This window comes from Suncus etruscus, chromosome 16 (assembly GCF_024139225.1).
Source record: "Suncus etruscus isolate mSunEtr1 chromosome 16, mSunEtr1.pri.cur, whole genome shotgun sequence".
In the NCBI taxonomy this organism is placed as follows: Eukaryota; Metazoa; Chordata; class Mammalia; order Eulipotyphla; family Soricidae; genus Suncus; species Suncus etruscus.
Genome location: NC_064863.1, coordinates 71,798,212 through 71,823,728, shown reverse-complemented (window position 1 = coordinate 71,823,728; position 25,517 = coordinate 71,798,212). Strand labels below are relative to the sequence as shown.

Here is a 25,517-nt window from a genome sequence, read left to right as displayed (position 1 = left end):
TTCAATTCCCCGGCGTTCCATATGGTCCCCCAAGCCAGGAGCGATTTCTGAGCACATAGCCAGGAGTAACCCCTGAGCATCAATGGGTGTGGCCCCAAAACAAAAACAAAAACAAACAAACAAAAAAGAAGTCATTCTATTTATGAAGACCTTAGGTTTTCTAAAGTCCATTTTCCCCATGAACTCTAAGTGACTGGGAGAAGTTAAAACTCCTAGTGTCAGATGCAGATTTTAATTTTATTTTTTGTTTTGTTTTGTTTTTGTGTCACACCTGGCAACTCCTAGCTCTGTGCTCAGAAATCACTCCTGGCAGGCTCGGGGACCATATGGGATGCCGGGAATTGAGCCGGAGACCATCCTGGTTTGGCCATGTGCAAACGCCCTACCTCTGTGATATCTCTCTGGCCCATGCAGCTTTATAAAAATGTTAAGTGGGCTCTTAAAAGCTTTGAAACCAGCATTTATGTTCTGGGTTTTTTTTTAAATGCTCTGTCCAACATTTCTCCACAAGCAGACTTCTTTTGTTACTAGCACTTCATTTCCCACCTGCTGGATATATAAATAAATTAATGGATGAATGAGAAGATAGTCTAAATTTTCCTTCTGGAGAAATAATATCTCATTGTAAAGGGAATTTAAGAGTCAAATTCTTCATCTAAAGTAATAAAATAGGTAAAAGTAAAGTAACAAATTTTCTTTTTTTTTTTAATTTTATCATATTTACTTAAAAATGTATCACATAGTTGACATAGCTAATCATAATACATTTGTCTCCAGAGAAGTGAAAGCGAAATTATTGAATAAAATGGAAAGAAAACATAAAAATAAAATAGAAGAGAAAAGAAAAAAGAAAGAAAAACTACAGTAGCAAGTTCATTTGTGAAAATTATTGTATCACCAATGAAGTCACTAATACAATGGCAGAAGGTTTAGTAAGCTCTTGTTATATGTCCAGTCTGTTGAATTGGGGTGTTCAATTAGGATGGCAACAACAACAAAAAAAACAAATAAAGTTTTCCAGAAATTCAAAGCTACGATACTATGACTTTTAGGGACATATACACTGCTGCAGAGCATCCTATAAAAAGGCCTGGTTCTAATATGGTGACTAATATGGTGACTGTTTGTGGTTGTGTCAGCTGTCAGGCTTTCCCAGAAGGAGAAAGATAAGGGGAGGATGCCTGCACTGATGATAAAAATAAAAAGAGCCCTGGTGATATTGACCTAACACCTGGTGTACCTGAAGTGTGGTCAGATTGGCATCTCCACAGGGAATCATCGAGGGTCAGTGATGAAGCAGACCATTGGGAAATGGAGATTCTGGGTATTGGAGTCAGCAAGTGTGGCTTTGGCAGGGTGGGGCTTGGCCCATCCTCTCCTCCTGAGATGGCCAGATTTCTGCTGTGTGGGCTGGTGTAGCCGTAATCTCTCACGGCTTGACTTGGTTTACATCTCACTCAAGAAAAGCTAATCTATGGAGCTGGCCCAGTTTGAACCTGGAGTTGAAAAACAACAGGTTTTCTAGTGAAGAAGAAACCCAAGGTACCATGATTAGCCCACCTGCTAAGAAAATCCTTGTCAGGATTTGGCTTTGCATTGCCTCCCTGCCCAAGTAAGCCATTTCCTTTACACTGTCCATTTTCATCTAAAACAGTAACAAATCTGTCACACAGATATACATGATGAGATAATGTGATTTATCAAGATGATAAATCATTTATCAAAATGAATACACTGACTCAGCGGAAGCATGCTGTCTCTCTTGACATTTGCTGTCCTCTTAGAAACCTTCTCTTATCTTGTTCATTTTTAAGTAGAGAAAAACAATTACTTAAATGACCTGACTATCAAGTGATTTATAGAAACCATGTATATTTTTCAAGATAAGTAAACAGGAATTTGGCTCAGTTTAAAAGGATTTTTAGGATATTGAAACCATTCATTTATTAGAATCAGAGAGCCAGTATCTGCTCTAAGCATTGAGGGTGTGAATATGACTATAATAGCCAACAGTTCAAACAAAAAACAGAAACGCAAGCGTTCCAGAATCCTAAGTGGCAGTGAGGGTTTTTCTGGATTCCAAAGGCCAAGGGGAATAGAAAATTGGAGGTACTTCCTATTTGGGGTTCTTAAGCAGAGAGAAATTTTAAAAGCTGGAATGGTTGTATGTAATAGGCAAGCACCATGTTTTTCCTCTGTGCCATTCATTTTGTTTCTCACTAGCAGGAAGAGAAGTGTAGATGATACCAGGATTTAAATCATCCGGGGTTTGTATTGAAATTTGGGGGCCTTTGTCTCTGGAGGGATTGATTGACTGAAGCCTGAAATTCTGGTCTTCATCGTGTGCCGTGTGCCATTTTCCCACTGAAGGCAGCTGATCTACCATGCTAGCATGCAAATGGGCAAACAACTGCTGTCAGATGAGCCCCCTTCAGTGCCTCATTCAGCATCATTTTGCTCTTGAGATATAAAATTCTAATAAACTCTAGTACCTTGTTTTAAGACAGCATTTGATCTTAGCATAATAGTAGCTTCCTGTTTTCTGTCATCGCTCCCAGCATTCCTTGTTGTGTAGTTTTCAGAGTATTGTCTGTGGACTCTGTAAGGACTGTTCTCAGCACACATCAGTTCTCTCCTTCATGGCGTTTGAGACACCAAATCCGTAACATTTGGCAAATGGAAAAGCTGGAATTTAAACAAGTTTTGTCCTCATCCAAAATGCTTTCAAGGACAGTGTGTTGCTGCCAGAAAAAAATAGTACAATGGGTAGCTCTCTTGCCTGCATGCAGTTGACTGGGGTTGATCCTGACATGCCAGAGGGGCCATGAGTCTTGCTAAGAGTGATCCATAACCACAGAACCAGACATAAGCTCTGGGCATTACCAGGTGTGGCAAAACAAAACCCAAGTCAACATGAGCTATACTGTATGCACTGTATTGTAAGCATAATCCTAGAGAATATCTGCTCCCCCCCCTCCATTCTTCTTCTTTTAAATTTATTTTTATTTATTTATTTTTTGTTTTTGGGTCACACCCGGCAGCGCTCAGGGGTTCCTCCTAGCTCCATGCTCAGAAATCACTCCTGGCAAGCTCGGGGGACCATATGGGATGCCGGGATTTGAACCAATGACCTTCTGCTTGAAAGGCAAACGCCTTACCTCCATGCTATCTCTCCGGCCCCTCCATTCTTCTTCTTACCTGGCTTCTATGTTTCATAGGTATTGCCACCCTGAGGTCTTCAGATTGAGAACTTTTTCTTATGTGGGAGCCAAAGTCTGTGATGCTAAACACCTAAGAGAACTCTTCCTGGGTTAGGGGTGGTTTAAAACTGTTATCTACAAACCCTGAAACACATTTCTTATCTTTGCTTCTTACCCATTGTGAACCACTCTTCCTTCCTGTCACTTCACACCCCCTAATGACAGTGCCTTTGTGCCTCTATTCCTCTAGCCTTGTGACTGGAAGTATGTTTCTGGCACCAGTAAAGTAATATGAAAGGAACTGGGGGTCTTGGGCTGATACAAGACCCTAATGGATTCAATATAGTGACTAGGAAGCATGGACCTAGAATGTTCTTATGCTCTTCATCTAGAGATTTTTCCCTCATTCTTCAGCCCTTATATCCAGGAAATGAACACCAACAGTTCAGGACATTTGAATATAGGGTTCCCCTTTTTCTTTTTTTTTGGTTTTTGGGTCAAACCTGGTGGCGCTCAAGGGTTACTCTTGGCTCTGTGCCCAGAAATCGCTCCTGGTAGGGGGGCAGGGGGCATATGGGATGCTGGGAATTGAACAGGGGTCTGTCCAGGGTTGGCCATATGCAAGACAAATACCCTATGGCTGTGCTATCTCTCCGGCCCAAGGGTTCCCCTTTTTCTAAATTTTGAGGCAGATTTCCCCCAAGGTTTTCAGTTGAAACGGAAACAATATATTGTAACAGATTAACTGTTCAAGCTGATGAATCCACGTAGCTGCCTCAATGAATCCAGAATTTAGGAGATTTCAATGATTCAAAATAATATCATTCTTCACTCTAAGGCTCTTTTAGATACAGAAGATTAAAAAATACAGTTACTTTTTGCAGAAAATGTGTTTTTACATTAGCATATAACAGCCCTTTTTGTGTGTGTGGGTCATCTCAGCAAAAGAATTCTGCTAATGGGCTAGGCACTAAAACAATGGCATAAACAACCGTTTTTTTGAGAAATATGTACTGTTGGGAGAATTTGTAGCCATTCTACATAATTTTTAATCTCTCTTTATAAGTTTTTATTTAAACACTATGGTTATATGGTTGTTCATAATACAGTTTTTTGAAAGATAAAGGTGTTCATAATTGAGTTACAGTCATACAATGTACAACCTTCACCAGTGCACAGTTCCCACCACCAATGTCCCCAGTTTCCTTCTCACCTTTCTGATGCCCTCTTTTCTCCCACCATCTTGCTTATGCCAGCTTCTGGGGCATTTTATGTTAATCTCTCTCTCTCTCTATTTCTCCACCCCTCATTTGGTTTTGGGACCACACAGGGCAGTGCTCAGGGATTACTCCTGGATCAGTGCTCCTCGGGAATCACTCCTGCAGTGCTTAGGTATACCAGAGATTGAAACAAGGCTGGAAACATGCAAGGCAAGCTCCTTAACAGTAAGGAGCCATTAGAGAAAAACTTTTTTATTCTAATTATGGAGAAAATGAAACACACTGAAAGAAAAAAGTGTAAAACCATCCAACCATTACTATTTCTAGTCCTACACCTGTCTCAAGATTTATCATGGTCAGTTCTGGCCATTGACAAGCTACAATGAAATGCAAGTACTTCCTAATGTGACCACTCATCTCATATTTTCTAACCATTCCTGGGACAAAAATAGGGTGGCAGAGTGAGTGATGTTAGCTCCTAGGGCCAGGTGTGTCACTGAGGTGCCTGCAGGTGAGGGAGCAGGAGGGGAACAGGAAGAGAGCAAATTAGGAGCAGGCAGCTTAGGGGCTAGGTTGAGTTACCTTGGTGGCATGTCATACCCCACTTTGTGTGCAAGAAAAATAGAATGCAAAGCATGTGTTTACTTTCAATTTCACAGTAGCCACAATTTGACAAACAAAAATTTAATTTGGTTTGGTTTGGAGCCACATCTGGCGGTGCTTCAGTGTTGCTCTTGACAGTGCTCAGTGATCAGGCGATAGAGCTCGGTAGGCATCCCACATACAAAAGATCCATTATGCTCCCTATCTGTTCAACCCTAATCAACTTAATTTTAATAATTTTGACACCACACAATATATCTCAGATATTGCCATCCCAGCAAAACATCCACATATGTTATTATTGAGATTCAAGTTTATATTTTGTTCTTGCATCAAGTCTTAGAAATCAAGGTGAGTTTTATACTTCTGGCACACCCAACTTGAACCAGCCACATCTCAAGTGCTTCCATGGTCATGTGTGGCCGGTGACTGTCCAATGCTGGACAATGCAGGTCTAATTCATGTACTTTTGCTATGTGTGTGCTCTACTTTCCAAAGTTTAGGAAAAAATCAGTGTTGTCCGTAGGTGAGAAATTTTTGCACAAAACCTCATGAATGTAAATGTGTTGCACATATTAAAAGTATTTTAATTATATTTTATTTTCAGTTTTTGAGACTTACGTGGAAGTTCTCAGGGACTACAAATGCCTCTGTACTCTGGGTCACTATTAGTGGCACTTGAAGGACTTTTAAGAGCCAGGGTTGAAATCTGGGCCTCCAGTTTTGATAAAGTTTTCTCTTATAATATGGAGGATACAAGTTCTTCTGTGAAGCATGCAAAGCACATGCTCTATGCCCATTAGCTCACACACTCTCTCTCTGGCCGCAAGTCTATCTTTTAAGCTAACACTACATTTTAAGGGGTACGTTGCAACAGAAGAATGATTGTAAGGAAAGTTTTAACCACAAAGATGCTCACGACAGTGGAAATCTGGAAATCCCTGAATTTCCACAAAGGAGGATTTGCTTGAGTACCTTGTGATGGGATTATTCAATAAATCCAATACTATTCTTAGGTGTATATATATGCACATTTCTGGAGAGAGCTATTTTTTTAAAGTCTCAAGTAAGTGAGATTGGGAGGTAAAAGATTGAAATAAACCTTTAATGTTTTTTTGTAAATCACATATTTAATGAGTATTCCTTGGTTTTATATTAAAACTGGCAACATGGTTCAAGTGGTAGAATATATTCTTTGGTATGTGTGAGGTCCTGGGTTTGACCCTTGATATCACACAGTCCCCATAACAGCACCAGGTCGGACCCTGATGGTCCCTGAACATAGATGGTTGGCACCCACACAATTTTAATCAAAATAATAGCAATCTTGTGGCCAGAGTGGTAGCACAAGTTGTAAGGTATCTGCCTTGTGCACCCATTGCTAGCCTAGTATGGTCTGTGGTTTGATCCCCCAGCGTCCCATATGGTCCCCCAAACCAGCAGCAATTTCCGAGCTCAGAGCCAGGAGTAACCTCTGAGCATCACTGGGTGGGTGCGGCTGAAAAACCAAAATAATATGAATCTGTATTGAATAAGATGTTATATTAAGTATGCTATATATGCACACATATAGACATACACAGCAACCTATTAACAGTGATCTTCTCTATAAAGTGAAACTGTGGGGGCAATTTCACATTTTTCTTTTTTTTATTTTATTTTATTGAAACCATTGTGATTTACGGTTTCACAAAGGAACTTTGTCATTGGGTTTCAGACCTACAATGAATCAGGGCCAATCCCACCACCAATGTTATCTCCCTCCACCATGTTTCCCGAGTGTATACCATACCACCACTCTTTACCCCAGCCTGCCAGTATAACAAGCCCATTTATGTTTAGATGGTTAGAATTTGGGTCTTTTGATTTCATTGTTGTTGACTTTGGATTGGAGATTTAGTTCTGCCCCCCCCCTTTTAATCTCCACCAACGGATCTGAGACAACTTGACCTCTGGCTTCCATCTACTTATGGTTCTTCTCTCCCACTCCATTTCTTTCCTTCTCCTCGCTATTATACTCTGGGGCCAAGGTTGTTCATGACAACTCCCATTCAGACCATTTCTTCATGGAGTTATTCTAAATACCACATGTAAGTGATATTCTGTATTATCTTTCTTGTTCTGGCTTACCTCATTTAACATAATATCTTTTAAATCCATCCATGCACCTTCAAATTGCATGATTGCATCATTCCTTATAGCTTTGTAGTATTCCTTTGTATACATGTACCACATCTTTATGATCCACTTATCTGTTGTTAGACATATAGATTGATTCCATGTCTTGGCTATTGTTCTGAGTGCTGCAATGAATAGTAGTTCCCTGCATCCTTTAGAATGAATGTTTTTCTTTCGGAGGATAAATAATCAAAAACAGAATTAATGGGTCATATGGCAGTTCAATTCGAGTTTATTGAGAACCTTCTATACTGTCTTCCATAGGGATTGTAGATCAGACAACATTCCCAACAGCAGTGAAGAAGAGTTTCTTTTTCACCACCTCCCTGTCAACAGAGATTGTTACCAGTATTTTTGTGTCATCCTCAGTGGTGTAATATAATATCTCGATGTTGTCTTGATTTGGATTTCCCTAATGAATAAGTGATGGTGAACATTTTTTCATGTATCGGTTGTCCATCTGTTGGTCTTTCTCAGACAAATTCTTCCTCACAGAAGTATATGTTCATTTTCTCTCCCCATATTTTGATGGGCTTTTTATGTTTGTGGCTTCTTTGTATGTAATTTTCCTTTTGATCTTTCTGCTTTCAGTGTTCTCTTCCTATCTCCAGACTTCTACAATGTGATTAGGGTGTACTTTGTGTTTTTCTTTGGATTTCTTTTAACTGGTACTCTTTGGACATTCAGGATATAGTTGCAAGAACATTTTAGCTCTGGAAACTTCTCTGAAATGATGTCCTTGCCTGTTGATTCTTCATGGGGGATTTCTTCCAGGGTCTGTGGTATTACAGTGATTCTTATATTTGTAATTGAATTTATCTCAGAGTCATATTGCCTTCTGTTAGCCTTCTTTGAGGCTCTTTTCCAACCACTTCTGTTATATGGAGGTGTTATGTAACTCACCGTTCAGTTTACTAGATTTGGCCTCAGCAGCTGCTATACTGCTGGTGAGGTTATCCAGTTAGTTTTTAATTTTTGCCCTTCCAAGTGTACTGTCCTGTTGTTTCAGTGTGAAGTTTTCTCATTTCTACTTTCATATCATCTTGATTCTTATTTATCGTTTGTTCGGTTTGTTTCATGTTTTCTTTGGGTTCTTTGAACATCCTCCAGATTTCTTCTCTAAAGTCTTTATTGGAGAGGCTAAATAGGTGGCTGATACTTGTTGGGTCTCCATAGCTACCATCTTCATTCTTTTTTTTTTTTTTTTTTTGGTGTTTTGGGTCACTCCCGGCGGTGCTCAGGGGTTACTCCTGGCTGTCTGCTCAGAAATAGCTCCTGCAGGCACGGGGGACCATATGGGACACCGGGATTCGAACCAACCACCTTTGGTCCTGGATCGGCTGCTTGCAGGGCAAACACCACTATGCTATCTCTCTGGGCCCCCATCTTCATTCTTTAAGCATGGTGGTGTTCTGCATTGTTTCCCCACTATGTCCTTTGCTGCAGTGTGGTGTTTTCTATGCAGTGTGCTGGTGTTCATTGAATAGAACACATGTGCTCAGCTGTAGAATAGAGTGGAACAGCCATGCTCTTCTCATTACACAGTTCTCACTGGGTCTTGTTTGGGTTGCAGGGCATGTGCAACACACTCAGATCAGGGTAGGGCTCACCATGCCGTTCTGTATGTCTTGCTGGGTCTCCCATATTTTTATCTCTTATTGGACCATTGAAAATGCAAAGGGTTCTAATTGTAAAGTCTTTATCCTAAATGTTATCTCCCTATGGGCGGTAGGAGAGAGCATAGTTGGCCCTTCTAAAAGAATTTTGCTCTATGAACTGACAGTGTAACTATGTGATTTGTCTGTTCAAGATGGTCATAAAAAGTGTTGTTTTAATTAAACAAAAACCAGGCCAGAGAGGTATTACAGGGGAAGGCACTTAACTTTAATGTAATTGACTCAGATTTGACCTCCAATATTACTTATGGTTTCTTGAGCACTTCTAAGATTGATTCCTGAACACAGTGAGGTAAGGCCTGAAGACAAAAGCCAAAAAATAAGAGAACAAGGACAGGCATTTTCAGAAAGGGTAGTTGTAGGCTGGTGGGCTCCAAAGTAGTCAGTAAAAACCTCATGGACTTGTCTCGAGACAAACCCTGTATTATCAATGTAAACAAAGTTTATAAAGTTAACCAACATAGCCACCTGGAAAATATAGGGAGCAGTCATATCCCCAGAAGTTCACCAGATTTTTTTACACTTTAAATTAATTTTATTTTTGTTTTTGGTCAGAGCCAGAGGTGTTTGGGGTTACTCCTGGCTCTGTATTCAGAAATCACTCTGAGCAGGCTTAAAAGACTACATGGATGCTGGGGGCCTAAACCATGGCGTCTGCATACAAGACAAACACTCTACCTGCTGTGTTACTTCTCAAGCCTAGTTTTTCATTTCTTTGGGAGCATTTTCTTTATTCCTTTCCTTCTAAAATTTATTTGGTTGGGCCACATCTGATAATGCTCAAGGCTTCCTCTTGACTTTGCACTTAGGAATCACTCCTGGCAGGCTTCCATATGTGATGGAAGGCATCGAACATGGATGGGTCACATATAATTCAAATGCTCTATCCACTGTACAACTGCTCTGGCCCCTTCTTTAGGGGCATTTTCAATTAGAGTTTATCTAATGTTAACTAAATATGCACAAAATAGGTGCTCTTAATTATGTATTTCAAATATTAATGAACTTCTCTTGGGGTGAAAAATAAATACATGCACACCAATACTTTTCACACTGTTTATTTTTTTAATATAATTTTTATTTTGATCATAGTGGCTTACATATTGTTGACAATAATATTTTAGGTACACATTTACATAAAATCAGGGGGGGATTCCCATCACCAATTTGTCCTCCCTACACTGTTTTCATCTACCTCCCATATCCTCTTCCCTCACCCCCGGGGCTGCTAGAATATGTGGTCCCCTCTGTACCTAGCCTACTACTTAGTAGTCTTACATCTGTTTGGTCTTGGTGCCTCCCTTATTTTCCCCTTTAACTGGGAGGCAGGACTAGCTAGTTCAAGTTACGTGGTTTTGTCTGAAGAAAAGTAATAAACTGGGGTAAAAGTCTAATACGCCGAAAATGGGCAGAATCCTTCTAGAGGCTCTCATCATCGGTTTGAGAGATGAAGGAGAAAAAGAAGGTGAAACACTCCACCAGTGCAAAAGAAAGTGTCAAATATCCAGTGAAGACTCCAACAATAACGATAAGCACCACACATACACACACACACACACACACACAAAAAAAAAAGCCATGGTCTTGAGATAAGAAACATGGCAGAGCACATAAAGAAAGAAAGAAAAGAAGAGAAAAAAAAATAAGTATAAATGGGGACAACAACTTCAATACCACACCGAAACAAAGAAATCGACCAAAAATAGATAGGTAAATAATAATAATAATAATAATAATAATAATAATAATAATAAATGAAGATAAAAAATAATATATATAGAACAATGTTTTGTGCTTTTTTTTTTTGTTTTGTTTTTTGGGCCACACCCGGCGTTGCTCAGGGGTTACTCCTGGCTGTCTGCTCAGAAACAGCTCCTGGCAGGCACGGGGACCATATGGGACACCGGGATTCAAACCAACCACCTTTGGTTCTGGATCGGCTGCTTGCAAGGCAAACGCCATTGTGCTATCTCTCCGGGCCCTGTTTTGTGCTTTTTGCTTTTTTTTTCCTCCTGCCCTGGCACAGTAAATATTGGGGTCATTCGAAAAGGAATTCACTTGGCCTAAAAGAAATAGGGTTTCTCCACTCTTGGAGTATATTGTCATGGGATTAACTATAGACTCTGTTCAGGACACACTGTTTATTTTAAGTAACTTCAAGTAAGTCTTTCAGTTTCTTCAAGCAGTTTGCCAGTGTCATGAAGTTCAAATATACCTAGTGTAGCTAACACTAAATGTAATGGTGTCTCATCAGTCTGAAATGCAGCTACCCAGTCATTTCATTTAAATATAATAAAACCAAGATCTTTCACATAAAGAACTCATCACATTATATGTTTAGTGAACTCAGAATATTTTTGGTGTATTTATATTTTGGGCATTACTCCTGACTCATGTATCATCCCTGGCAGACCCAGCCACATACAAGGCAAATGACCTCCTGTATTGTCTCTCTAGCCCCACATTCAGACTATTTAATCCTCTATACGCTCATGGGCCTGTTCTACCATCTATCTCCATATAGAGATCTTTGAATATGTGTCACAGCTTTAATACTTTCTCATTTTTGCTTTCAGCACAGTAGACGCTCTGGGGCTTTCTCCTAAAGCCTTTATATTCATTCTTTGCACATAAATTTTACAAACTCAGTCCTCTGGTTTTCAAACCCTTTGCAGAAGAAGAGAAACAAGTTATAAGGGGTCTGAGAGTCAGGCCAGAATAATAGTACAGAGAAGTAGGGCACTTGCCTTACACATGGCTGACCCAGGTCAATCCCTGGTACTCCATATAGCTCCTCTGAGCCCCTCTTGAGTACTTCTTGAGCACAGAGAAAATAGTAAGCCCTGAACAGTGTTGACTGTGGCCCAGAAACAAAAAAGGGGTGCAGAGGTAGAGCACTGAAATACAGAAGTATATTATTTGCATATATGAGGCCTACTCATATTCATAGATTTGATTCTCAATACCATATGCTCCCAAAATGCTGCATGTGACTGTGTCCCCAGAAATCTTGAGTGTGTCCAAGGGCCACACACACCACCACCAAAAAGGTAGACTGATGGGGCCCGGAGAGATAGCACAGTGGCGTTTGCCTTGCAAGCAGCTGATCCAAGACCAAAGGTGGTTGGTTCGAATCCTCGGTGTCCCATATGGTCCCCCATGCCTGCCAGGAGCTATTTCTGAGCAGACGGCCAGGAGTAACCCCTGAGCAACGCCGCTCAGGGGCGTTTTTTGTGGCCCCCCCCCAAAAAAAACAAAAACAAAAACAAAAGGTAGACTGATGAATTTAGCTGATCCCAAAAAGAACCTAACAAATCTCATCAAACAAGAACCTTATCTGTTTGAGTAGTAGGGGAAACCTATTCATGTTGAGAACATCTATGATCAATCAGAAACAAAGCAGAGAGGACAGAGGACAAATCTTAGGAAAAGTACTGGAATTAACTTACTCAACTTAAATTTCAGTGGATAACTTGAGAATCTCTAAGTATCTGAGGGGTAAACTGTGACCTCACTAATTTTTCCAAAGATACACTGCATCCTCAGATGGATTGCCTCTTTCTAGTGTGGGACAAAAATTCAGCTTCTTCCCTGATTAATGAACACTTTGTGATTAAGAAACTGTCCCTGATATGACTTGGAGCTAGACAAAGTCTGCCCCCAAAATACATGTAATCTACATAAGGATGCTACAATCAACACTTTGAAACTGGACACTTTCTTATAAGGTCTTGGCAATTAGTATGCCTCAGTATTTTCTTTAAGCAGTCCGTTGTTAATGGGGTAGGAATCATACTCTTGGTGCTGAAATTTTGAAATGATTGTGTTTATCTTTGGAACTGCTACTTACTGAATTAATGCAAGCTGTTTGTACAGAGACAAATTAAATTCAAAAGAATGCATAAAGCTAATCTCCACATCCAGACATCAAAAGCAAACAAAGCTAAAGACACACAGAGAAACTAACTGTACCAAAAGGATCTGAAGAACTGATCTTTTGCCATCTGAGCTCTTCCCCATCTCTACTTTATTTTCTCGGACTGGAAAGACAATGAAGATAAGAATAATTTCTTCTACAGAAATGCAGATTGGGATGTTATACAAGGAAAGTGTTAAGATTAAATGATAGTCAAGGCTAAAGCTGGAGTGATAGACATTCAGAGATACTTGAAAGGTGACCATCACAACTGCAGTCTCTTAAAGACACTGCAATAGCAAGGCCAAGACAAGCAACCATGCCCATTTTCAATGGAAACCAGAAAAACACCTGAAAGCTGTTTGTTTGTTTTAGCTTTTGTTTTGGATCATCAACCCCTGATGATGCTCAGGGGTTACTCCTGCTTCTGCACTCAGGAACCACACCTGGCAGTGTTCGGGGGACAATATGGGATTCTGGGAAATTGAACTCAGGTTAGCTGCATGCAATGCAAGTGTCTTTCTTAGCCACTGTACTTTTTCTCCAGTCCCTGGAAGATTTTTTTTCTGAAAAATTTCCAAAGAACAGCTTCATAAATGGGCTTACTGCTTCAGCTGTGCATCCAGAAACAGGGCAATTTCCACCACCTGATGGGTGATGGCAAGCCAGAGGGAACAAAGAGATAGAGATTGCTCCATCCATTTACAAATTGCTGGGGCATCTCATTTATCCTTTAAATAAATGTTTACTAAGCACCTCACTGATTTTGCCTGAACCCTTACAAAATGCAAAGCATTGTCAGGGAAATTAATTTCTGCTCAGACTTTCTATGGAATCACAAAACCTAACTTGTTTAATCAAGATATTCGTGACAGCTCATCACTCATTGTTACAGCACATTTCTGTGGCTATAATTTCTCTCACTGATTGTTGTGTTTGCTTCTTTTCACATTTCTCCGGACTGTCCCCCCTAGGCAGGAGGTGGGCTATTTCCCTCTTCTTCATGCTTTAATAGATTTCATTCTTGAAATCTCACACACCAATGTGCTGGACCGCTAGGCTTAGGGTTAGTCAAGCTCCAGGAAGTGCTTGCAGACCGAAAACAGCAATTTCTTTTTCATCTAAAAGAAAATGAGATTTTGGGGGCTAGAGCAAGTAGGGCATTGGATCTCTGGCATCTTATATGATCCCGTTTGCACTGCCACTAATAATTCCTGAGTTCAGACCCAAGAGTAACCCTTGTGCACTGCTGGGTGTGCCCCTACCAAAAAAGAAGAAAATAAAAACAAATCAATAAAATGAGAATTTAAAGATGCTTATCACCTCTAGTTGGAAAAGGGAGAGGCTGGCTGGGGAAGCTGAGAGCCCAAATACTTCTCTGTTGAACATGTTAGTTAATGCTCCAGTTTTCTTTATTGTGACCTATTTGGTTGGGATAGGGATAGTTTCCAGAGCATTTGAAAGTTGAAAGGTTAGGGTGTGTGTGTGTGTGTGTGTGTGTTGTAATGAATATATATATATTTATATATATATATATATATTCATTCTCTATAGCCTAAGCTCACTGAGGCATTTGATAGTATTCGATTGTGTGAAATACTTCAGCTAAGTACTAGAAAAAAACATCTTACTGATTGTGGTCCTCAAATTGTGAAGTGATGGGAGAGGAAAGGTTTTACGGCATCAGTTGTGTGCTTGTTCTAACATGCTGTCACTTTAAAGCTCTACTGAACATTTATCATTATCTGTAAAGTCAGCTTGAGTGCGTTGGAGTCTGTGTTTGGGATCCAAAATATAAATCTGGTTTTGAATATGTTAGAATCACGTTGAGCTTTCTTGGGAGGTTCCTGGATTCTTCTCACCCTATCTCTGAGTCTTTACTTCTCACTTTTCTTTCTGATGTGATTTCAGGAAACTTCTCCTATTTCATGATGTGTGTGTGTGTGTGTGTGTGTGTGTGTGTGTGTGTGTGTGTGTGTGTTCAAAAACAGAAGTCACTCACATGCAGGTCAGACTACTCCTCTCCTTTGCTCAAACATGCCCAAGATTTTGTCTGACTCAGAGTAAGGCTGAAACCAATTGATGACCATCAAGACCACTCAGTTTACCATTATTTCCTACCACTACCACTTATTCTTCTGTTGCAGATTCATCTTCCCTGCTCTTATTTACTCTCTCTAAATTCCTAATTATTTAATATCTTATCTAGCACATCAATGGTGCACAAAGAATATCGCAACCTGTCTCATTAGATAACCAAACCAACACAATGACTCATTACTCTTAAACAGTCCCTGATTATAATCATATCTTTTCCCTTCAATCTCCTCTACAATTTCCATTGCAGAGTACTCTTGTTTTGTGTTTAGAAAATACAATATAAATTTAGCGAAGCTCTGTGAGATGATATCAATTTAGAGACATTCTGTAGCAGAATGCACTTAAAACTTGGTAGCAGGATATAAATACTGTTGGCCTTGATGACAACGCATAATTTATCCTTTGGCAAATGTCAGACTTTGAACAGGGAAAAAAAATACTACACCCCAAGAGGGAAAAATAAAGAAAAAATTAAGAAATCATGAAGTGTGAAGAGTTTGAGATCATTTCTCTAGGACCCCATGAGAAAAGAGGATATCTGATTTTTGGAATGTAGTGATGGGTTTGGTACAACTTCAAAGAGGAAGCGCTTCCTAAGATAAAAGCAAGAAAAATCAGCCCTCAGGAGATGCCCCCTTGAAGTTTGACCTGTCCTTCCATGGAATGAAATTATCCTCATGTGTCCCAGACTGCCCTATTATCACTTTACAAGATGTGTCACAACCATTTTCAAGAGAGGAAAATAGATTCTGGTCTTGTAGAAAGTGCTCACCGTCACTGATGATCAGGAAGATGCAAATCAAAGTGACAGTGGTGTCACTTAACAGCAGTGAGAATAATGTATATATAAAAAAAAGTCCAGAAGCAGCTGGTGCTGGCAAGAACACAGTGAAAAAGGAATCTCATTCCCTGTTGATGTGGATATCATCTGTTTCTGACTTATGAAAAAGTGTGGCTTCTACTCTTTGCAGCTATTCCAAGAGCTTTTAGAAAAACATTAACCCAAGATGTGTTTGAACAACTATATTCATTGCGATGCTATTTATAATAGCAAGACCTGGAAACAACCCAAGTACCTGAGGACAGATAGGTAGATAATGAAATCGTGGTATATAGATACAATGGAATACTATTCAGCTATAAGAAAAATGGAAACCTTGCCTTTTGCTACAACTAGGATAGAAGTAGGGGGTGTTATGCTAAGCAAAAATAATCCAGGAGAAGCACAAATGCCAGATGATCTCATTCCTGGTAGACAAAGAAACAAAGAAAGGTAGTGGTCAGTGAAAACAAACCTTTCTAATAAGGAAACTGAGACCAAAGGATGGGGAGGAGTTGGGGAAGCAAGAGAGAGTCTAGAAGAAACATAGGATGGTGTGAAGGGTACAGTTGGCTTTTGATGGTGGTGGTGCAGTAACCGTCCACAAAAAAACATAAGCCCTAACACTTTCATAATAAAAAGAAAAAGTGAAAACTGAAACAGAAGTGAATTCTGGAATTTGAGAGAAAAACAGTAATTGAAAATCAAGGAAATAATTAGAATGATCTAGTTCTGTTTCCCCTTCCTTTTTTTAAATCAGTCAGAGCAACAAACTCATATTTTGATTTTAAAAATTTTTTTCATTGTTTTATTATTGATTTACACAATTATCAAATTTTAGTGATTTAGTCTCACACCTCTGTGTCACCAAAGGAACCAGAAATGGAACAAGGAATTAAAAATAAGTAACTAAATGAATAAATAATTCTAAGCTAATCTTATGCAGAAGAAAATGGGCCTTGGTTGCAGTTTTCCAGACTTCTAGAAAACTAGAAGGATTTTATGAGTACTTTTGAAAAGCTTAAAAGAACATTCGTCCATTTGTCAGTGTCAAGACCCTTCTTACTGACAATGCCATTTGTATTTGCTGTGACTCATAAAAATTTCTTGGGCCAGTGTGATAGTACAGAAGATATGGCTTTTGCTTCTCATGCATCCTACCTGGTTTCTAGTCGCAGATCCCCACCGGGTCTCTGAGCCCACCAGGAGTGATTCCTGAGTACAGAACCAGGAGTAAGCCCTGAGTACTGCTGGGCCACAATAACAACAACAAAAAATCTTCTTGGACTAGAGATATAGTACAGTGGGTAGGGGTTTGCTTTGCATGTACAAACCCAGGATTGATTCCAGTGCCACTTACAGTCCCTTGAACACTGCCAGGTGTGGCTCTCAAACAAACCTTTTTTCTCTTCTTTCATTCACTCTGTTGAACCAAGTAAGATGAATTCTAGCAGAATGCAGGAAGAGCAATGAGAGAGCAATCCTATTAGATCTGTTAGAGCTTTGTTGGAATAAGAATTTAGAAAAAGTGGGGATTTTTGAGCGAGGGAAAATCTGACTAGAGTGTGATTGTATGGAGAGAAGAAATTCCAATCTTTTTCATCTCTAACTGTTACGAAGTCATATCAGTGCTCTCCATCCTCAGGGACTCACTCATCCTGGTGAGAAGGACTTCCAGATGCCTTCTGGAAGTCTGATTAGTCCAGGGCAGGTGGGGAGGGAAGGAAATAGCTCTGAACAGATGGCTGTGGACACTTTCATGTCATGACCCTCACTTGCATTCAGCCAGAGGTAAACAGTGATTCTATTTGCCTGAAGTCCAGGAAAGCAGGGACACTGTCCAGTTTGTCTTTGCTGAGCAGTATTCAGGGCCTGTTGAGGCTAAGTGCTCAATAAGTGTTTGTCAAACACACCAGCTAGGAGTAAAACCACTGATGATTGCTCTTGTATGGTTTCTCTTTATGTGGCATTGCCTGTTCCTATATTTACTGTTCATTGTTTTTGCCAGTTTGGTGCAGTCACTGATAGGCAGGAAATGTTAGGGGCACAGGATTCTTTTTTACCAAGCTGACTTAGTATAGAAAGTGCCTGAAAAATCATTCAAGGAATATTGAGAATCTCTTGAAATTATGTTGCAAAACCTAGTTATCAGATTGGTTAGTCAAAGAAACTCAGAGAGGCTGTCTGGCTGATTTATTGGGGGGGGAGGAGGAGGAGTATGGTTCAGGGATATTCCTGCCTTAAGTACTTAGCAGTGCTCCAGAGACCTTTTGCAATGTTGGAAATTGAACTGAACTTAGCCATATTAAAGGCAAGTGCTTTAACCTCTGCACTATTTCTCAGCCTCAGGAAGGGTAGTTTTAAATACGTGGTGTCATTCTAATATAAATTGATATCGTAGACAAATGTAAAAGCACACCTTTAATTCAAAGATAGATGAGTTTTTCAGTACAGTGTTTATGATTTTGGTTTATTGGGGGCATACCTGGCAGTAGTTAGTGGTTATTCATGGCTCTATACTCAAGAGTTATTCCTGACAGTGTTCAGGGACCATATGAGATGCCAGAAAGCAAACCTGAGGTGGTTGCATGCAAGCAAGCGCCGCTGTACTATCACTCCATCCCATTGCTGGTGACTTTATGTTGAAATTTCTCTGAAGTTTGCTATAGGCATTACCGTTTCCTCTAGTGCCTATGTTAAAACTCTTGTTTTCTGCCTGGCCCTGTTAGTTCTGTAGGAGTGTGATCCCCAGAGAGTGACATGGAATGGAAGGGGTGGTGGAGCCCACAGGCACAGTGCCTACTTTATCTAGAGTTTGAACAGCCTATCCCCACCATCACAGCAGTGCCTGCTAACAGCAAAGTTTCCTGCTTTCCAGGTACTACAAGATCAGCGTGGTGCTCATGTGCTTTGTGATTCCGACACTGGTGCCCTGGTATACATGGGGAGAGAGTCTATGGAATTCCTACTTCCTGGCCTCCATCCTCCGCTACACCATATCCCTCAATGTCACCTGGTTGGTCAACAGTGCTGCACACATGTATGGAAATCGGCCCTATGACAAACACATCAGCCCTCGGCAGAACCCACTGGTCACCCTGGGTGCCATTGGTGAGTAGGAATGGGAGAACTTGTGGCAGGAAATATTATGGATCCTGGAAAGAATGGACAAAGTGAATATACATTTTAGCATTCTTAATCTTGCTGTTTTAGCTCTTTGTTTGGTTCCCTCATTCATTTGGGGAATGAATTCATACCCAGTGGTGCTCAGGCTTACTCTTGGACCAGGGGTCCTCAAACTTTTTAAACAGGGGGCCAGTTCACTGTCCTTCAGACTGTTGGAGGGCCAGATTATAGTAAAAACAAAAATTATGAACAAATTTCTATGCACACTGCATATGTCTTATTTAGAAGTGAAAAAACAAAATGGGAATAAATACAATATGTGGCCCACGGGCCATAGTTTGAGGACCATTGCGTCTTGGCTCTGTGCTCAGGGATCACTCCTGATAGGCTTAAAGGACCATAGAGGGTGCCCAGGATTTGAATGGGTCTTCTCTGCAAGCAAAATTAGTGTTTTAACTCTTGTACTGCTCTTTGGTTCTTGGGTGATGTTCTTATTACAGCCATATGATCTGAGGCAAGTCAGTTGTCCCTTCTATGTATTTCTATCCTAATTTTAAAACAAAGATAATTATAGCAGTGAGTTCCAAAGGATGCAGTCTATGGAAAGAAATACTAATAAAAGCAATTTGCACATGGCTGGCACATAGTAAGTGATTAATGAAAAATTAACTATTGCTTTACAGAAACTCATTTGACTCCTAGCTAAGCTGGGTTTTGAACAAATCAGTGCCCAAAATCACTTTTGATTTGGGTTTGGCCCAAATCAGTGCCAGCCATTCAGCTGAAACAGGCTCTGCAGCAGTCAGTGATGAGTTTCTGCCAACACTTCATTAGGGCCACACAACTACTAATCCACCCTCCTTCGACCCTCCAGGATCTTACATAGTAGTGTTGGATGGAATAAAGTTCAGAGTTAGTTATGGTATGACTGGAAGAGCAAAGAGAAAAAAGTCTTGGAAAACAGAAGGAGACTTTTCCCCAGGTTTTTTTTTCCCTCTCTCCTCCCTTGCCTCTCTTAAAAGAACAACACTGAAAGGCACCATCACCAGTGTTTACTCTGAGAGTAAAAAGGAAAGGGAAAAACTGGACTGTCTCCATCTTGTAGAGATAGTGAGGACAAGAACGCAAGGAATGACTGGGCATTAGTTTTAAGGTTCACAAGGACCATGGTAGATTTCTAGGCACTTTTTGTCCTGAAGGTGCTAGAGGCTGCTGCATCCATGCTGGGCCATCAGTGCCGCCCCACATCGGGTGTTTCAGAAACAGGAAAACATTCTCTATACTCTAATCCAGGAAACAGTCTAAAACTATGCAGACTAGTGGAATGGCATGAAGAACACCTAGATGAAAAAGAAAACTAGACCTCTCATGGAAAGAGCAGGATCTTTCCAATGTGGTAGAAAGGAGAATGACAGTGGCCACTTAAAAGGTAAAGGAAGAATATGGCAGTTCTTTGGGTGGTTAAAAATAGTATACACTCAGGACCAAAAAGATAGAACAGTGAGTAGGGCAATTGCTCTGCATGCAGGTTCAATCCCTGACACCCAGATGAACCCCCAGCACCTCCAAGAGCAATTCCTGAATGTAGAGCCTTGAATTAGAGAATTAAATAATTCCCAGGAATTAACTCAGTAGATCTTGAGTTAGAGAAGTAACTGAGGTGTAGCCCCAATCCAAAAATAGTATACTTCAGGACTGGAGCAATAGTACATCAGCTATGATGCTCACCCTGCACACAGCCTACCTAGGTTCCAACACTCCCCATACAGTCCCCAAACTTCACTAAGAGTAACCCTTGAGCATAGCCTAGTATAGACCAAAATTTCTTTTTTTAAAAAAAAGAAGAAGAGGAAGAAGTAAAACTCCAAAGTCCTGTTACCATGTGTACAATTCAGGAGCCTTCATATCAGGACTTCTGTGGATAACTTCTTTTTGATTTTTAAAACTAAGGGCCATGATTTGCTAAGGCAACTAAGTCAGCATTGCCTCAGAGTCAGACCCAAGACTTTCCTTTCTAATGCTTTTTGCATTTGCTGATTCCCAGGACATGGGAAGGAGAAATGACTCAACAGGATGAGCATACATGCTTGACATGCTGGAAGCCTGGGTTCCATCCTCAGCTCTGTAGTTCACCCAAGCACTGCCAAGAGTAATCTCTGAATTCAGAACCAGAAGTATCCCATGAACATCAATAGGTCTCTCTCTCTCTCTCTCTCTCTCTCTCTCTCTCTCTCTCTCTCTCTCTCTCTCTCTCTCTCACACACACACACACACACACACACACACACACACACACACACACACTGTAAGCTAGATCTGCAGAGGTCATGATGGGCATGGAAGGTGATTTCAAACTTGCTCTGTCTTCCAGGTGAAGGGTTCCACAATTACCATCACACCTTTCCCTTTGACTACTCTGCAAGTGAATTTGGCTTAAATTTCAACCCAACCACCTGGTTCATTGACTTCATGTGCTGGCTGGGCTTGGCCACTGACCGCAAAAGGGCAACCAAGACGATGATCGAGGCTCGGAAAGCCAGGACTGGAGACGGCAGTGCCTGACTGGGAACCACCATCTGCCATGTTCACCATGGACACCTGGGTTCATGCTTTTGTTACTCTTGTTCTCTTAGTCACTGGATCGTGGTTGGGGGGAGAGGGTAGGGAGGGAACAGAATCTATGTGGTTTGGGGATTTGTTTGTTTGTTTGTCTCAAAATAATGTACAAATCCACTATCAATGAAAACCATTTTTAAAGTCCGTGTATTTATGATTTTACATTAGATTGTGAGCACATGATTCAATAACTGTAGCTACGGTTCGTCAAACCTATATTTTCATGTGCTTCTACCTGATGTTCAAACCCCCCCCCCCCGCAGGATGAAGGAATTTAATATTCTTTCAGTGTGATCCAGGAGGAGAGAATTTTGTTTTCTTTTCTACCAATGATCCCAGCATCATTTCTAAACACAGCATCTGAAGGAGCAGAGAGACAGGGTAGAGGGATCCAAGTGGAAATGTAAGAGCGTTTCTGTTTCTGTTTACCATGTGTATTTTTCAGTGTTACCTTCTAAGAGAATTGAGAACTTTACAAAATGAGAATACAGGAAATGGCTCTCTAAATTATTTTTTTTTGCCCTGTTTACAGCTTGTTAATGCTCCACTGTCGGCTTCAAAAGGCACTTTTCACTACCCAGCTCATTCTGGTTTTACCCTGCATGTCCAGACTACCCTATCAGTCATTGACTATTTAGGTGTCTGATTTGTTCTCTTTGCTATTGTCATTTTAAAGGTGTATAACTCTGATGTGCCAGACATCAAATTAAGCTCAAATTAAACTCTCATTTAAATGTTTAGATACCTAATTTATATTCTAATTGATCCCAGTCAGTAGTGCATGACTTTAGCTACTTCTAAGCACATTAATTTTTCACACCAGACCATCAGATCTTAATACCCAACAGTTATCTAGAACTCCATGTCTACTAATATTTCACCTGCATGCAGCCTTCATTGATTTTGCAGCAAAATATAAAGTACTCGTTAGGTAGCTTCTGGATTAACAAAAAAAAGAAAGAAAGAAAAAATGTCTTTTTTTTATTATTAAGTTGCCTTGTAAAGAGCATGTTGAATTAATGGGACAGCTTGCCCTTTGTGTTAAATGTTAGAGCAAAAGAGAGGCTTATAGTGCTGGCACTGGAGCACTTTCAACATAGAGATTTTCAGGAAAGATATAGAATTTAATGTTTTAATTTAAAACTTTTGCAAAAGAAGAAGTGATGCCAGAAGGAAAATATCACAATGAAATTCTTCATCCAGCAGGTATTAACTGTGTTATTTTGCCATTAATAATGTGTAATCTATGAGTGATTTACAATAAATTACTATGAGTTCATTGGTGTTCTTGAGAACTTTAATGCACTTCAAAGGGTATCCTGTGAATCTTCTGGCTCACTCTGACCCGGTAATGATCACAGCATTGTGGCAGCTGACAATGGTTCACTGGATTTGGACTAGGCCCTTGCTCCTTAAAATATGGCTTGCCATCCCATATATTGTCATTAACTGAATGTGGGAGTCATGAAAAACTTGGCAGTTGCCAAAGGTCTTAGAATGTACAACAATCAAAAGTGAGTTCAAAATTGGGAGAGAAAGAGAGAGAGAGAAAGAGAAAGAGAGAGAGAGTATAATTCTTAAGGTATTTACCTTGTATTTGGCCAATTCTAGTTTGATCTTTGGAATCTCATATGGTCTATCAAGTACTGTGAGGAGGGGTCCTGGAGCATAGAGCCAGAGGTGAACCCCATGCACAGCCAAGCTTGGCCCCCAAACAACACCAAGCCAAGATAATCAACCACATCATGAATCTGATGATGTGTGTTGAGCAGTATTTGCCATGATGCATTCCTCAGGTGAGAGGGACCAGGGCATAAGTAGCAAAAATTTTAGATGCTCTAGTACAATAAAACTGGAGATTTGGTCTACAGAACTGAGTTGACCTGGTGGGTGGGAGTCACTGAGACATTGGGGAAGGGAGGAGGACAATCTGGTGGGAATTGTGCTGTTGGAACAAATGTCTACATGGAACTATCATCAACAGTATTGCCAATATTGTCATGGTACCTCAATAGAGATGGTAAAGGAGAAAAAGAGGCATCTCTGGGCTGGTTAAGCAGTCTCCAAGCTTTTGCTCCATCTTCTTCCTTAAACACACCCTGAAGGAAAGTCAGAACTGTTTTCTGTTACTCTTAATTCTCACCAGCTCTGTCACTTGTACTACTTCATAAAATCCTCTGGACCTCCATGTCACCTGACAGAGCATAAAGGCTACTTTCTTCCCTGAGTCTCTCCAGGCCCAGTCAGAGGTGATCAGAGGTGATCAGCTCTAATACAGCTACCCTTAGCTTTATCTCTGTGCCTCATTCCTTTCTGTCTGCTCTTTGTCTCAAAGCCACTGGGTTCTACCAACAGGGGAAAATGTAGCCTGCCTGACGTTAAGGAAGTGCAAACCTACAGCTTTCCTTATGAGTGTCCTAGAAAGCAGAGGCATTTTATTGCCATGTCCCAGTCTGTTCTTTAGTGCCAAGACCTGGTAGGAAGAGCAGGTGAATGCCATTGAATTCCTAAAATGAGTGTGGCTCAATAGAACTGAAAATGACTATAACAAGGAATATCTATGTGAACCTTGAACTCCTAAGGGACCTAAAATTTCCTGTTTGTCCCTTAATAAAAAAAATTTACTTCTGGAACAGCTTTTTTAGACATTTATAACAAAAAGATCATGTTCTCCAGCTAGTCCAAATCAGTACAGAAGCTCACTCCTCCAAAACCTAGGTACCAGGCCTTGTGAGAATGGACCCCAAGAATGACCTAAGACTTGGGAGAATGTGGAGGAAGGCCTAAGGCAGAAGTTCCAAACTTGTTTGTCCTATTCACTTCCTTTCATAAAAAATTTTATTTTTTGACATTCTGGAAATTGACCTTATTTTAATAATATCTTTATTATTAATTTTAATAATATCTTTATTTAAGAACCATGATTACATGTTTGTAGTTGGGTTATAGTTATCAAAAAGAAGAACATCCCTTTTCACCAGTGCGACATTCTCACCACAGATGTCCCCAATCTCCCTCCTCCCCCACTCTCTGCCTATATTCGAGACAGGCATTCTATTTTTCTCACTCACTATAATTGTCATAGTCATGATAGTTGTTGGTGTAGTTATTTCTCTAACTGAACTCACCACTCTTTGTGGTAAGCTTCATACCTTGGGCCAGTCCTACCAGCCCTCATTTCTATTGTCTCTGGGTATCATTACAATACTACTTAATGTTACTTTTCTTTAATGCCACTGATGAGTGAGACTATTCTGTGTCTATCTCTCTCCCTTTGACTTATTTCACTCAGCATAATAGTTTCCATGTCTATCCATGAATAGGAAAATTTCATGACTTAATTTTTTCTGACAGCTGCATAGTATTCCATTGTGTATATGTACCACAGTATCTTTAACCACTCATCTGTTGTTGGGCATCTGGGTTGTTTCCAGATTCTCACTATTGTAAATAGCACTACTATGAATATAGGTGTGTAGAAGGCATTTTTGTGTTGTGTTTTTGTGTTCCTAGGGTATATCCCTAGGAGTGGTATAGCTAGATCATATGGGAGCTTAATTTCCAGTTTTCTAAGGAATCTCCATATTGTTTTCCATAAAGGCTGGACTAGATGGCATTCCCACCAGGAGTGAATGAGAGTTCCTTTCTCCCCACATCCCCGCCGGCACTGATTATTCATGTTCTTTGTGATGACTTGAGCTTCCCTCATTTTCACAGAGGTTACTATTGCTCTTTCCCCCAGCTGTATTTCAAGTGTGTGTGTGTGTGTGTGTGTGTGTGTGTGTGTGTGTGTGTGTGTGTGTGTGTGTGTATGTGTGGTTTCAGCTGTTGTTATCGCCTACTTTGGCAGACAGGCCCGGTACAAGATCACTGTAGATCACACTATTGTACGGGTTAGTGTGTTTTATTAATTGACATGGTTTGAACCTGGTGCATGATAAAAAAGAGGCATATAATTCTTGTGGCTGCCTGTGACCTGTGAGTATATTGTGTAGACCATGGATGGTATTATGAGTGTACAAATTACCTCAGCAGAAAAATATTTCCCCATTAGTTCAGGGT

At 40.3% G+C, this 25,517-nt stretch overlaps 1 protein-coding gene across 1 annotated transcript in view; it reads left to right on the top strand.

Moving 5' to 3' along the window:
- SCD5 (stearoyl-CoA desaturase 5) overlaps window positions 1-22,734 on the top strand; it is a 195,612-nt gene extending 172,878 nt beyond the window's left edge. The window contains exons 4-5 of the mRNA XM_049790298.1: window positions 18,592-18,824; window positions 21,211-22,734. Of these exons, the coding sequence (XP_049646255.1) occupies window positions 18,592-18,824; window positions 21,211-21,401 (424 nt within the window). The 3' untranslated portion in view covers window positions 21,402-22,734. The remainder of the gene's footprint in view (window positions 1-18,591; window positions 18,825-21,210) is intronic.
- The last annotated feature ends 2,783 nt before the right edge of the window (window positions 22,735-25,517 follow it).